This window comes from Protobothrops mucrosquamatus, unplaced genomic scaffold (genome assembly GCF_001527695.2).
Source record: "Protobothrops mucrosquamatus isolate PMUCROS unplaced genomic scaffold, P.Mucros_1.0 scaffold_270, whole genome shotgun sequence".
NCBI classification, from domain to species: domain Eukaryota; kingdom Metazoa; phylum Chordata; class Lepidosauria; order Squamata; family Viperidae; genus Protobothrops; species Protobothrops mucrosquamatus.
The window spans coordinates 218,965-233,714 of record NW_015386346.1 but is presented as its reverse complement, the minus strand read 5'-3'; the positions used below and the strand labels follow the sequence as shown (position 1 = coordinate 233,714).

Sequence of the window (14,750 nt, the reverse complement as noted above, 5' to 3'; positions counted from 1 at the left end):
CACCTCTTGCCTTTCCCTTCCCAGGAAGAACAAGGGGAAGCCCCTGGGCCTGCGCATCATGGGCAGCGTGTTTCATAAGGGCCGGGTGTGGTGAGGGGAACCCACCTTGGTGTTCAGATGTTTCCTTCCAGCACTGCTCTGCCCATTGGGAAGCATCCTCAAAGAGGCTCTGTCCTCAGCACAGGCTGCCCCTCAGCTGCCTCCTGGCTGCCACTCACTAAATCAGGAACAACAGGGACCTCTGGCTGTGCCAGCCAGACAAAGCAGTAAAGGGCACAGCGCACAGAGCCCAGCAGAGAAGCTTCCAGGGGCACTGAGATGCCACAGTCCTCCTTGCATTGGCAGCCTTCATTTTATCTTATCTCCCTTCTTGAGGAAAACCTGTGAAGGCACCAAGCAGGGAATAGAAGGGACTATTGTTTCATGGCACTTTACTGCAAGAAATGGGAGGAGGGTGCCGTTCTTTTCAGGAAATACAAATGCAGTCTGCCACCGAGTCACATGGAAAGGATGTGGCAGCATCTGCCTGACCCTCATGCCCACCTCTGGATCCAGAAAAGAGGCACGGGCATTTCCTCCCTCGGACCACCTTTTTTACACATATGGACTGCTCTTACACCAGGGTTCCTAGATTGGCTCCTTGGATAGAGACAGATATGTACAAGCCCAAATCAAGGATCCACCCACTGGCTGAGAGAGGATTTGGGATTTTATGCACAAAACACTTGATACAGAAACGATTTCTAGAGCTATTATGCTGCAGTTCTGCTGGCAGAGACACGGGGAAAGAGTGCCGAAGGATGCTTGTTTGGGAGGGAAACCTGCTTACTGCAGGGTGGTCCCTGAGCCCCTCACCAGAGCCCTTGGTCAAATGCACGAGCCTGTCGTCCTCAGTTTCAGGCGGGCCACTGCCAGCGAGCCCAGTAGGATGCCGACACAAATGCTGGCCAGGAAAGTAGATGGGCCGATCAGGAAGAAGAACGCATAGCCGGGGAGATGCATCCGGGGCGCCTGACATCGTGCAAAGGATTCATTTCCAAGGGCCGCGATGGGATACTGGGCGAGGGACGCTTGGTGTTTGCAAGTCACTGAATTCGCCTCTGGAAGAAAGAGCAGCAGAGAGCCAGTCATGGCAAGGCCGTCTTGGTTGCAGAACTAGTGGAGAAAATGCCCAGAGGATTTCTCCACCACGTGTGCAAACCAAACTGAGCCTGGTTGAAATTATAGCGATTGTTCGAAAAGGCACACTAACAGATATCAGCTCTGCTTTTTCAGAATTAAAATGGGTTCCGAGCAGCAGAGCTGGTCCTTTTGCAAATGTTTTTCCAGGTGACCAGGGGGTGGGGGAAAGGGGGGGGAGAACCGCTCAAGCAAACAGCCCAAACCGGGGTGCTTCTTTCACCACGAAGGGCTGGGTGCAGAGCCGGGCAGAGCAGCCTCTGGGGTAACAGCCCAAACATACTGGCATGAAAGCGCCGCACTCTCAGCCAAGGAGCAGCAGGACACGGCCATGTTGCTCCGCCATCTCTGAGGCGCTCAGCTGAACAGCGAGGGCCCACGGAGGTCTAGAGGGGCTCAGGCACCGAAGGCGGCTACCCTGCCCTGGAGTGCCAGCCGGCTGCTTACCTGGAACTTTGTCCCTGTTCTTCAGCAGCCACAGGAAGAGGGGGCGGATGCCGCAGGAGCAGGTCCAGGGGTTGTCTTCGAGGGTCAGGTAAGACAAGAAGGGCAGGCTTTCCAAGAAGCCAGCCGGGAGGGAGGCCAGCGCGTTGCTGTGGACAAAGAGGGCCCTGAGATGGGGGAGGGCCCCGGGGAGCTCTGGCTCCAGCCTCAGGAGCTGGTTGTTCCCCAGTTTGAGCGTCCTCAGTCTTGGCACAGGGAGGAAGGTCTCGGGGTGCAGGAGGCTGAGGGAGTTGTCGCTCAGGTCCAGGTCCTGCAGCTCACAGAGGCCCACCAGGGCCAGGCGGTGAACGCTGCCCAGGACGTTGCTGCGAAGGCTCAGGCGGAGCAAGACTTTCTGGGCTGTAAAGGTGCCGTTCGGGAGGCTGACAATCTGGTTGTGGTCCAGCGAGAGGGCGGTGGCGTTTGTGGGCAACTGGAGAGGTACAAAACGCAGCCCACGGTCCACACAGTTTACTTTCCCCAAGGAGCAGCTGCAAACATCTGGGCAGCCGGAAGCAGGAAAGCGTGGCAAGGCGAGGAGGATGGCGAGGACTATGAGGGCTCTTCGCCTTCGGCCACCAGGGAAGCAGCGACGATCGATGGCTGGCAAGAGCAAAGCCGAGGCCGCGGGTCTCTCGGGCCGCCCACCCTCGGAGAGGCTCCCCATTGGTTCCTCAGCTCCCCCGCTTCAAGCAAGGGGAGGCTCAGGAACGGGCGAGGGTCTCCTCACTCGACAACCTTTGCTCTCAAAGGTTTACACACACCTTTCTCTGTTCGGAGCAACTTTTAGCACAACTTCTTGAGTGTGTAGTTAATTCTGAGTCAGGCTTCTGCACTTCCTTAGCAAATATTTTGACAGGCAGCCGTGCCAAGGGGCAAAGCGGCAACTTCCTTATGGGCCCAGCTGTCCTGGCCCAAGGAATCACCTGATGCCTGCCCCTCCTAGTCTGGCTACATTCTGTACACAGACGGCCTTGACACGTGCCAGGAAAGTTACTTACCGGCAGGTTTCCACTTCTCCGTCTCCCGCCAAGGAGCATCTCTGGGATGCAAAGTCTGCAAGGCACGCCAGGGTGGAACAGGCAGTGCTGATCTCAAGAAAAGCACCTCACCTAAAGTATCACAAGCTCACAGGGTCGGCCAGTCTCAGAAGCGACCAGCAGCAGCCGTTGGGGCTGGCCTGAGGGGAAATCTCTCTGTAGCAGCCAGGGTGAAGCAACTGGAGACTGTTGGTGACATCTAACAAGGAAGCCATTGTTAAAAGCTGGCGGAGTGCATGAACGCTGGGTTCGGTCCAGAGAGCCAGCAAGCAGCCATCCCTGGGAAATTTCTCCCAAACTGCCACCACCAGCCTAACGATAAGGGCGCTCTGGCAAGGTGCCCTCCGGAAATAGCCCCGTTGGGGGCCTGACCGTCTTCCCAGAGAGAGGCGCAGGAGTGCCTGGCAGCCTGTCTTCCCTCTCACAGGTGGGCAGGTGAGTAGATCCCAGGGCTGGCCCAGCTGTCAATCTTATTTCCCCTCCTCTCCCCTTTTCAGAGAAGGCCGAGATTAGCCAAGAATTCACCTTACTAAAATATTTGTCTCATTAGTGAAAACAAAGGAAAACACAAAATTCCAAAGGGATCCCAGGGGCTGGGGGGGGGGGAGAAGAGGAATTATTTGGTATAGACCACAGAGAATCCTCAGCCCACACACCACCCAGGGCCTGGGCTCCAAACTTAAAAACCACTTGTAGAAACTACTTGTCTCTATACTGTAGAGATAATTTCATGCTCGACAAAGTGACCCCCACCTTTGGGGCAAGGGTCTCACAAAACAGAAGAATCACCAAAACACAACCCTCAGCACCTCCAGAGCCTTTATTGGCCTTTTCTTTTCCATCATGGATACTTGGCGTCATCGTATATGACCTTGGAGGAGACCGCTCGGTCCCTTTCGTCCTCTGCCGTGAGATTGAGGGAATGGGACACTTGGAACTGGATCATGGTGATGAGACCAAAGTCTTCACGGTCCAGAAAGCTCAAGCTGGCCTCTGCATGGGGAAAAACCAAAGGACCCGCGGTTAATTGTCCCACTTTCACAGGGTGGGGGGATCCTATCGTGATAGCAAACTCTGGCCTGGAGCCGCAGGTGAAAGGGACCTGGGTTGGCATTTCAGGAGAGCAACAGCAGCTGCTTCCAGAGGGAGGCACCGAGCAAGACAGTGGCCAGTTTTGCCCAGGCAAAGTCCATTGAGCCCGGCTTGCGAGCAGCATCAGCGCAGCATGTTTTAGCTGAACAGAGCGGATCCCGCCTCAGAACAGAGCGGATCCCGCCATGGTGGGGTGTTTTCTCTCATGCTCCTCAGCTAACGTACCCGTGCAGACAGGGATGCAAAGGGAGCAGTTAGTCCGAGGAGTCATTTGCTGACAATCTTCCACACAGGTCTGTACAGGGACGCCACAAACTGCAGCAAGATGAACCACACGGCCAGCTTAGGGACGGGCATATTCCCGGCCATCCTCCTATTCAAGCAGGCTAAAGAGATCTGGGGCTGGCAGCTTCTATTTTCTCCAAATAAATTGATTGAAATAAACAAGATCTACCTATCTTCCCGGGTGTATTGTTGGTGGGACCCAGATATACCAAGTCAACGGAAATAGTTTTTACTCGATGGAAGAAAGCGTAAAGACCTTCTGGAAAGATAACACGGCAGAGCTGGTGGCATCTAAGAGCCAAAGGCGGAAGCTGTACCCCAATTCCCTTTTCCTAAAAGGACCTCAGCTTCCTCAGGGAAGCCCCTTCCCACCACAATGCGAGAAACACAGAGCCGGGCTTTCAATACGTGGGCTGGGTGGGAAGAAGAGCAGAACTTCTAGTCCTTTTGGAAATAAACACCAATGTTTACCTCATCGCTGTCTGCTTTCCAGACACACAGGAAGACGGCAGAGAATCCCAGAGCAGCTGCCTTGGCCGGAGAGCTCACTGGGTCTCTGCTGGCCCCCTTGGGCCCTCACCTTTCTCTGCCGTTGTCTCAAACGTGCCACTGCAGTCGCAGGCTGGCCGGGCGGCGCCTGCTGAGGACTTGTGGCAGGCCAGGCCACTAAACCCTTCCGCGCAAACTGAAAGAAAGCAGAGCCAGGCATGATGGGCAAGTGCACCAAGACCCCAGCCCCATTTCTGGAAAACACAGGGACGACTGTGGCAACTGCGGAACCCACATCAGATGAGATCCATTATTTTTCTTTTCAGATGACTCTCAAGCAGTCAGAAATTTCTGAAGCTGAGGGCAAGAGGAGAACTGCAAAATGGCAGAGGAAGGACAAGGAGGTCAGTCCCTACATCTTTTGAAACAGCTCTTAGGCCTATATACCAAACTCAGTTGGTGAAGCTGTTAACATCAATTTATGTCAGGAAGTATTACAACCTGGTTAAACACCAGCGAAGAAGAATCCCCCTGAGTTAAAGCTGGGACGTTCTGGGGCAAGCCGGCCCTCATCAGAAGGCAAATCTGTCCATGTGCCCGGGGGAGGGGGCGGCACGTACAGCCTCACAGTGAATTGTGATACTTCCGTGGGGCCTGGGGATCAAAACCTGGTCTCGGGCAGCACGTTCACCCATGACCTGAGAGAGAAGCTCATAAATGGGACGCCTCCTTTCCCCACTGAAAGAGGAAACTGTATGCCTCTGAACACAGAGCTTCCTCTCTGAAGGAGCCCCTCCTCTGCTCACGCCCGGGTGCCCACTCAGACACACTTACTGGTCCACACGTGAAGCACCGAGTCTGCTTTGGGGCTGGCCTCACCCTTGCTGCTGAGCAGGTAGAAGCCGGACCTTGTCTCCAGGACAGCCACACACACGGGGCGCTCCAGCAGGCACTCCTGCTTGGCCCCCTCCAGGGTTTCTGCAGAGGGATAGAGCAGTGACGGCTCTCCTGCCACACCGTAGCCAGTCCACTGATCAAACCACTCTGTGGCTGGGGTGGAAAGGAAGGGAACACAAGAGGGGATCAGATCAGCCAACTTGTGGAACACTGAAAAATTATTCACTATCCATTTAAAAAAAATAGCTTTTGCTTTCCAAAACTAAGAAGAAACAGCTAAAGTTGTTCACAAAACATAAATACAGTTCTTGGAAACCCTGATGCAAAGATAAACATGAACTTAGCAGACGTTCTGAAGTTTGGGAAGGTTTCACAACAGCAGCCGAGTGAGCCAAAAGGACCCTGGAAAAGGCCCACCTGGAGCCCCCACTGAGCAGCCCACCCAGGGCAGCTTCTCTGGGTCGCAACCACACAGGAAAGCCAAGAGGGAGAGCAGAAGGCAAGCAGGGGAAGGACGGAAGAGCGCCTCTGCTTCCCACACCCATCATCACCGCTCACCTTCAGGGCTCTTGCAGAGGAAGGGCCTCCCCTCCCCACAGCTGGCATCCCGCAGAAGCCCAGTTGCCGAGTCAAACCACACACAGTCCTTCCGCCCTCCGTTTCCCACGTCGTCTCGCAAGTGCCTGTTCCATGCAGAAGAGCAAAAGGGTCACAAGGGTTGGCACCCAGCCTGGAGCACCCCTTGACGGAGGGAGCACAAGCCGGCAAGATGTGGCAGCAGTGGGGTGACTGGGGTGGGAGGGGCTGAGCAGGGTGCAGTAGCTTGCCAGAACCTGATGGATGCCTCTCATTAGGGGCTCTTGTCTAGCTGCAGGACACTCGCTCCAGGGAAGGAAGTTACCCCAAGCACACCAGTCCTATGGCCACTTACTGGGCCACCTGCTTGGTGAGGGGCTCCAGGGCTGTCCAGCGAAAGACCGACTCCTCCTCCTGATCATTCAAGCCTGTCCAGAAAGCGCCTTGGAAGTGTGAACGCACCCAGTCCTGGATGGATGGATGGATGGATGGATGGGGGAAAAAGGGATCCACGGTCTCCAGATCCTCCAGGAGCAGAAGCTTTCATCTTCCCCCGCCCCCTGCCAGAACCCCCTGGCCCAAAGTGCCCTGAACCAAGGTCTCCCCGGTGGGAACCTGATGTGCCAGTAGCTACTCCTCTCCTCTCCGACTGGCTCCCCTGGGAGGAGGAAGGGGAAAGGGGAAACTCTTCCCAAAGCGCCAGAGGGGCCATGCTTGCGCAGGGAGAGGGAGCCCCCTGCAGAAGCCCCCCAGAAGCCCCTCAGAGTGTTTGGCACGGGAGGGATGTTTAGAATGTACCATCTCCTGAAGTGAGGTCAGGTACAGCAGCTCCGTCTTTCTGAACCTCCAGCAGGCCTCCTGGGCCTCTGGCCAGGCAACAGCAGAGGACGAGTCCCAGAAGTAGCAACTGCCATTCCAGTAGCTCCAGCCGGGCTCTGCTGGACAGGAACTCCGGGGTGCTGAGCCAGAGAGGAGAGAGGCCACCCCAAAGGGGCACGAGTAAAGAAAACACCCACAGTGCTGAGGATGCCCGCCAAGCCCATGTTTCGGCCCTCTTATTTCCCAAGCACTGGCTGACTGGTCCTCACCCTCCTCCTCACCAAAGGAAGTGCAGCCAATCCAAGTCCCCACCCTGGCATGCTGATGGGGAGCCGGCCTGTGATGCAGGCACGGTCACCGCGGGACCCCTCCGCCTGGGCTGTAGGGCGGCCCTGACTGCCTCGACCTCACCAGAGCCCAGCCAGCCACTTACCCCAGAGCCCCTCGCACACCCAGGGCCTGAGGTGGGAGCACGGGGAGGCAGCCACATCCGGGTCTCCCCCAGGACGAATCTCTAAGCAGCCTCCGGTCACAAGGGGCACTCCAGGGAACCTAACAGGGGAAGCAAGCGGGGTTGCGCCTGGCTTGGAGATCCCACAGAACGGCAGGTGCCATTCCCGGGGGGTGGGTGGGCTGGGGATTGGAGCTGACAGGAAGTGGTAAATCCATGAGGTGCGGACAGACGCCACATGTGGCTTTTCGCTCTGCTTCTCAGCAGGTGGAAGGAAAGATTCACTGGCCACTTCAGATCCTGGGGGGGGGAGGGGAGGAGAGGGGTGGGAGCGTGGACGAGGCGGCCTCCAAGAGCCCAGGGAAAAGATCTGGAGTGAGAAGCAGAGCAACAGGGAGGAGCCCCAGCTTCAGACGACCAAAAAACAACTTCCTGCCCCAAGGCGCTCACCACGGTGGAGAGAGGCTATCCACTGGGCCTCCTTCCCATCGCCATACTCCGTCTCCGTCTGCATCACTCAGCCCTGTCCAGCTGCCCTTCTGCACCATGGCTGCCACCCAGGCCTGTGAGGGAGAAGGGACCCCCTCACTCTCAAGCCTCCGGCCATCAGGGGGAAAGAACGGCTCTGTGCTCTTTCCCCAGAGGCCGAGAAGCTCAGTCCCCCCCTGGGAAGGCTCGCAGCTCAGGCTGCCTGCGCCAGAGGCTGGCACGAAGGGGAGGAAAAGCCAGACCGAGCTTGGCGCTCAAGGATCAAGAGAGCAAACCATCGTCTTGTTCAAAGCAGTCTGCCTGGCCTGCCTTTATGCCTTCCCTGCTTGTTTGTGCTTAAGTATCTTTGTGTATTTACACTGTTAATTCATAAAACTGTTCCAACAGCCGTGCAACCAAGAGGATGCAGCTTGAGCAGAGAATGCTCAGCAGGGCTGAGAAAGCATCTCCTGTTTCACTGCCAGGCGCAAGGGGGGGAGGCTTTGCCTTGCCTGGCCACCGCCCTCTCCTCCCCCCCATGAAAGAGACATCCCAAAGTTCTGACCTTCTCCTTGGCACTGTCCAGAACCAGGAGGGCCACATTTTCGCCATAGGCCTGACAGGCAGCCTTGGCCTCTTGCCAGCTCTTGCTGCCCTGCTCCTCCACGTAGTAGCAATGTCCGCCCCAGAACCACCAGCCGGGACCCCTCGGACATCTGGAATGTACCAGACCTAAGGGAAACATTAACTGGGTTAATAATTTAGCTGTACATCGCCTGAATAGATATTTAGACCTGCGATGTAAGGGATGGGTGCGTTTGTGAACCTTTAATGAATGCAACCACAGAACAAAACCGCACACTTTACCGTGAAGACAGGACGGGCTGAAGCGATGCACACAGCGCAGGCTGCCGTCGCAGTGGCCAGTCAGAGGGTTGCAGGTGCGCGTGCTCAGGCAAGGGGAGCAGCGCCCCTGGCAGCGCTTTCCACAGAAGCCGGGGGAGCAAGCTGCAAGGAGAGGAAAGGTGGGAAAGGCAGTCCCGGCCCTTCCAGAGAAGGAAGACCCGGGTTTCTTCTAAAGAGCCACCCTGGTTACCGCAACCTGCTACTGGCTCTGAAGGACTATGGTTTAGGGAGAAGTTGCTCATTTCCCACCAGGATGCTGCTCCCGAGCAGAGGCATGCGTCGTTGCAGGAAGCCGAAGATGCTGGCGACCTATGGGTTTTCCTGCAGAGCACGCAGGGCTTACCGCTCAAATTAATGCACCAAAGCCTGCCAAAGGAAGGCTGTTCGGGGATGGTCCTCCCTCTAGCAAAGAAGACCCTTCCAGGCCAGCCAGTAGCCTTCAGAGCCACCTCTCTGCCTGGCCGTGTGCGCTAGGTGGGCCAAATTTGGTTTGATCAACCAATGAAAGCTTTACAGTTTTTTATGATGAGTGTCCACCAACCATGCTGTCCAAGGAAGGCCATGTTCAGGCTACCTCTGAAGACCACCTGCTGAGAAGAAAGAACCAGGAGATCCATTTCTTGCTCCTGGGCCTGTCTGTGGGCTTCCGGAGAGCATCTCAGCGGACAGGTTGGAATCAGGAGACTGGACAGACTGCCTGCCTGATCCACTAGGGCTCTTCTCTGCAGCACGGACAACCCTGAAATGTCAAAGGAGAGAAGCCCATCGCCCTGCCTTTCGAGACAAAGAGGAACTGACCTGCCTTCAGAGAGAGGAGAGCCCCTGAGCCAGGGCTGTCGACCAGCACCGTCCCGGCCAACGTGTAATGAGCTCCTTTCAGGCTCAGGAGCCCCGTACAGCCTTCCTTCTGCAGGTAGCAAGCATCTTCCGCTTCCTGCAATGACGCATGCCTCTGCTCGGGAGCAGCGTCCTGATGGGAAATGAGCAACTTCTCCCTAAATGAGGGCAGCTTCACATCTGCAGGGGAAGAGGGTGAACGGGGTGAAGCACCTTTTGCCTCTGCAACTTGAAGAAAGGTCAGAACACCAAGCTTTGGCCCCGGTCTCTGCACAACAGGTTGAGCCTCATCACTTGCAGAGTGGCACAAAGCTTAGGCACATCTCCCAGTCTCTCCCCCCCCACTCTCTTTTTACATCAGCAACAATTGGGTGAGAAATAACAGTGAGTGAGAGGCTCAAAAATAATGGAAGAAGGAGAGGATGTGGAGGAAAGGAGGCTCAGCCCGTCAGTAGCCGCCAGAGGCTCTCCTGCCTCTTGGCCTTGCTGATTATCAGCCACTGGGGGATTGCACAGACAGCTTCCTGCCTTGGCTGAGGGCTCCCACTGGGTTGGCCACTGCAGTAAGCCAGGTGCTGTGCTCCATGGCCTGTGGAGTCTGAATTCAGCTCAGGTTTTCCTGAAAAATTTTTTTCTGAAGAGACTCAGATAAAATCGGGACAGGTTCTGTCCTTGCCAAATCCCAGAGGAAGCATGTCAGTTCTTGGTGATTGTAGAGCAAAGTATTTGTGTCCGTCTCCCTTTTTCCTTCCCCAGGTTGGTTCTTGTGTCGGTTTGTGTGGAGCAAAACCATGTTACCTTCCTCTCGCTGGCAAGCCCAAAGTGAGCCTCCTGGCTGCCGGAAGCCTCGTCTCCCATCTGCAGAGGGGCCAGCTGGGATCTGAGGGGGCAGAGAGAGGGGAGGGCCAGACAGACTCTGCAGCTCAGCTTCTAAAGACTCCAGGTATCCGAGCCATCCTTGCAAAAACTCTCTAGATGGAGCAACTGTATTATCGCAATTCCCAGGTAGGGTTTGACGCACCCCAGAGGAGAGGACCACTCCAAGGCCACCACGCCCCTCACCTTGCTCAGGGGCGGAACCTTCCTCACTGTGCTGCCCAGGTACCTCTTGCACATGGCCTTGGCTTCAGCCCGACTCCTGTAGCGCTCGTAAGACCAGCAGCTTCCTCGCTCAAACACCCAAACCTCAGGCGGGAGGCACTTCAGTGAGGCGATGAGGGCTGTGAGAAGAGGGTTCACCTTGATGGACAAGAAAGGGGGCTATACCGTCACCCCAGAGGGGAGCCGGGGCAGGAATCTGAGGCAGACACGTCCTTTCTGTCTGGAAGGTCCCACCCTTTGCACCCCAAGCTCCTCCCCTTCCTCCGGACCCCCCAGGGCCAGGGTCCCTCGCCTGCTTGCCTGGGCTTGAGGGAGAGGCTCTCGCTGCAAGGATGGCACACTGGCGCGCCCAGGACGGCCCCTCTTGGCCAGAGCCAGGCTCTCAGCCAGGCTGAGCTGTGGGGGAGCCGAAGCTAGAGCCGGAAGGGGCCGATCCAAGGGGAAACCCTCCCAGTTCACCTACCGGGAGCCTCTCGGTAATAGAGGAAGCCATCGCAGAGCCCTGTCAGCGGGTTGCAGCTTAAGCTGGGCTCGCATCGAGGGCACATTGCCTGGCAGTCCTGCCCAGAGTAGCCAGGGGAGCATCTTGCTTTGATGTGCACGGCTGCTGCTGCTGCTGCTCCAGGATCCTCCAGGCTGACAAAGCGTCTCCCCACCATAAGGTGGTGGCCTGCCGCAGAGCTGACCACAACCTCGCAGCCCTCGCCCAATGCGCTGCACTGCTGCTGGGCGGCCTGCAGCGAACGAAAGCTCAGATCCGCAGCCTTGGCACCCACAAAGGATTTCCCAGGGAAGGTCATGTATAAATCTGGAGGAGATCAAAGAGGCCAGGTGAAAGGCAAGAAACCCCCCCCCCCGGTCTGCAGCTGGAAGGGTCCCAGGCGACAGTCCCTGCATCAGCCCTCCTGCTGTTCTCACGGGCCCTCTCCCCCCCCCCCGCACTTTTCCTTTGGTCAAGAGACCAGGTCAGCCGGGGCTCCAGCTGGCTTGCTTAGTTCTTAAAAAGTCAAGAAAGGGAGGGGGATTCAGACAATGCAGCAGCTGACCAGAAGACTGAGGTTTTGCTTAGGCCACCTTTAGAGCACTGCTGGAGTGGGCAATTCGGCCTCCCGTCCCATGTAGCTCCGTCTCCTTCCTGGCCATGCTTAGCCCCCCCCCTGTCCTCTTCTTCCTTTTTTCTCTACTCCCTAACACCATCAGCCACAAAACACCACCCTCCGTAGCTTCCATCCTGCCACAAGGGGCTCCTGGGCTGCTCCTCTAAGTGCCGTTTCTGTGGAAAAGCCGTTGGCCAGACAGTCAAACTGTGTGACGAGGGGCAAAGGCCTTGCCCTCTTTTCCACCAGCTCTTACCGCTTCGGCGCGGAGCCTGGCATATCCACCGGTGAGGCCTGTGGCACGGCTCGGCCTTCAGGAAGCCAGAGGCCAGAGCAAGCATGCAGACTGCCGTGCTGGAAGGCTCCAGAGAGAACATGAAGCTGCGTGAAAAAGAGAAAGAGGAGAAGGTGTGAAAGAAAACCCAGGTAAGCTCCACAACACATTTGGCCCAGTCAGAGAAGATCCCGACATGCCAGGAGTGGGCAGAGTTAGCCTTGGCCATTTTGTGGGAGGAGCAGATCCACGGAGAGCAGAGAGCTTCTTGGAGGGGAGCCTCGGGGGTGGGGAGGCCTCTTACCGCCGCAAGGCTTGGTTGAACTGGGACCCATCCAGCCAGCTCCACAGATCTCTGCCACTGCTGTGCAAACCCGTCCAGAGGCTCCTTGGGACCTGTCCCTGCAGCCACATCTGCAAGGCACACACAGGGGGGGGAGGGCGCAATTCCGCCCGGTGGGATTCCCGGCCATCCGGAGGCCAAACCCACAGAACTGCCCGTTGCTCCTCGCCACCCACCCAAATCTCCGGGCCCCAGAGGAGGCAGGGCCCTTGCCTCCTGGCTGGGCTTGGAGCCTCCCAGAAAGATGCAGAGCGGGTGGGCCCTTCGCCTTATTGCTCCAGGCGGCCCTGCCAGCAACTCCCAGCTCCAGAGCTCAACTGCTCACCAGATCCTGCGGGCTGTTCAGTGAGAGCAGGCTCCCCCCGTGGAACCGCTGGCAGAACCTCTGCGCCTGGCTCCACTCCAGGGCTGCATCCAGCACGAAGAAGAGGCATTTGTCCTTCCAAGGTCTCCAGCCCCTAGAACGGGGGCAGTGCACATCTGGGGAGAAAAGACCAGATTGGGGGGAGGGGGGCTGTGAACGCAACTGGCTTCCTCCAGCCTCAGAGTGAGGGGCAGGCTCAGTGGCCTCCCAAACGAGGAGCCCCGATCCCAGCAGCGCTTGGGGTGGGGGGTGGGGGCAGGAGACGCATCCGATTCAGCCCCTCTCTTTCCCTTCACCAGAGGACTTTTCAGAGCCTCGCCGGAGGCGGAGAAAGGACAGAGAACGTCGCGAGCAACGCTGAACTGCTGATGGGAAAAAGCGAGACCGTACCCTGATCCAGAAGGAAGTACAAGGCCCGAGTGGTGCATTTCCCCAGATACAGGGTGGCATTGGCGGCTTCTTGAAACAAGCAGAGCCCCGAGTGCAGACTCTGCAGGCGCATGTCCGGCAAGAGGCGGAAGCTGCTCCGGGGGTCAGCAGAGCAGTCCCAGCTGCTCAGCACCGAGGACCCGCCTGAGGTGACCTGCACAGAGTGGACCGCGAGTGGCTCGCATGACCTTGAACTGGTTTGCATTTGGCTCATAAACCAAGGGGTGCTTTTCTGAAGGACTCAGGAATGCCCGCACCCTCCCACAGTGACAGTCTTCAGACTCCTCCAGGGTCTCCAGGGACAAAAAGACAAACAGGCAAAATACAGAGTTAAGAATGCAAAGAAGCCGTGACTGACCAGAAGACAGGCGGGAGGGTCTGCAACGTTGCGGAGTCGACCGTTCAGCTGCAACCCCCAGAGAGCCCGCCTGGCACACGGGCCAAGCATGGGCTGGATGTGGAGGATGGGCCGCTCCGGGTCTGTGCAGAGGACCCAAGCCGCCTTCTCTCTGAGCCGGAGGAGGCCAAGCCACACAAACGGACGAGCTGGGGGGCCGGGGAGGGGGGGAGAGGAGGAGAGGAGGGGCAAGAAAGACACTACGGTTCACCATTTATTTCCAAAGCACCAGAGTGAACTTAACCCTTGTCCTTTGGGAGCTCTGGGGTCAAGAGGACGAAGAGCTGGAGCGGTTTTTGAGTAAGGAAGAGATTCCTTCTGCCTTAATCACCCTGGGGGCTCATCCCCAGACCAAGAGACCCTGCTGAACAGGGGGCCGGGCTAGGCTTCGGGCAGCGGCAGAAAAGGAGGAAGCAAGAAAGGAAGGTGATACCAGAAGTTGGGAAGGGATCCCCACTCCTCCTGGGGAGAGAGGCAGCAACTCAGCCATCAGCAAAGGGAGGTGAACAAATAGGCCAACTGGGGGGGGGGGTGCAAAATAAATGGGAAACATGGAGCACCCACTGACCGGCAGCTGCATCACCCCCATCTCAACCCATCTCGATGCCCCAACAAACTCCCCCGTCAGGGCAGCCATAGTTGGTGTCCAGCCAACCCTTCAGAATTCGCCCCCCCCCTCGGCACTTTACCTGGCTCTTCACTGGGAGGGCTGATCTGCACACTTGGAGGCTTCTTCGCAACCAGCTGGCTCCAGCTCACCACGTTCCCGGGGAACTTCCACCTGTTTCTCAAGGCTGCCAGCTGCTTCACCGAGAACTCAGAAAGGGCTCGGTCCCACAGATTCACCTCACTGAGATCGCCCGCGTAGAAGCTGGTCCCTGCAAGGTGACCCTGGTTAGCAAGATCCCCACCTGATGCAATACACGCACACGTACAAATAAATCAGTAACTATAGCCAGGATGCTGTTCTCTCTTAGATACAGGCCTTACAGAGAAAAAGAAGAGGGGGGGGAAGGGCACTTGAGATGGTAAAGGCCATTACTCCTGGCACCAGTGCAGACCTGCCATGGATACCACGGAGCAGATCATCCCCAAGAGACTCAGCCAGGACTCACCCCCGTGGCCCCCTTCCAGCTGCCCTAGGCTGAGTCTTCCTCCCAGGGACAGCCCTTTCCACAGGAAGCCGCTGCTCTCAGACCGGTCTGGCTGCCAGGTCTCTCCAT

General features: G+C 57.2%; 1 protein-coding gene across 1 annotated transcript; it reads right to left on the bottom strand.

The window, feature by feature from the left end:
* Positions 1 to 691: 691 nt before the first annotated feature.
* Positions 692 to 2,490, bottom strand: LRRC26 (leucine rich repeat containing 26). The gene is made up of 2 exons (XM_015831668.1): positions 1,627 to 2,490; positions 692 to 1,100 (listed from the first exon to the last, which is right to left on the bottom strand). The coding sequence occupies exons 1-2, from the start codon at positions 2,327 to 2,329 to the stop codon at positions 868 to 870; spliced, it is 936 nt and encodes a 311-aa protein (XP_015687154.1). The 5' UTR covers positions 2,330 to 2,490; the 3' UTR covers positions 692 to 867.
* Between the last annotated feature and the right edge of the window lie 12,260 nt (positions 2,491 to 14,750).

What these genes read in the sequence shown, in the direction of transcription:
- LRRC26 (XM_015831668.1), bottom strand. Translation starts at nt 2,329, where the DNA reads ATGGGGAGCCTCTCCGAGGGTGGGCGGCCCGAGAGACCCGCGGCCTCG. An exon ending in GAACAGGGACAAAGTTCCAG is followed by an intron (nt 1,101 to 1,626) that starts GTAAGCAGCCGG and finishes TCTTTCTTCCAG; the next exon opens with AGGCGAATTCAGTGACTTGC.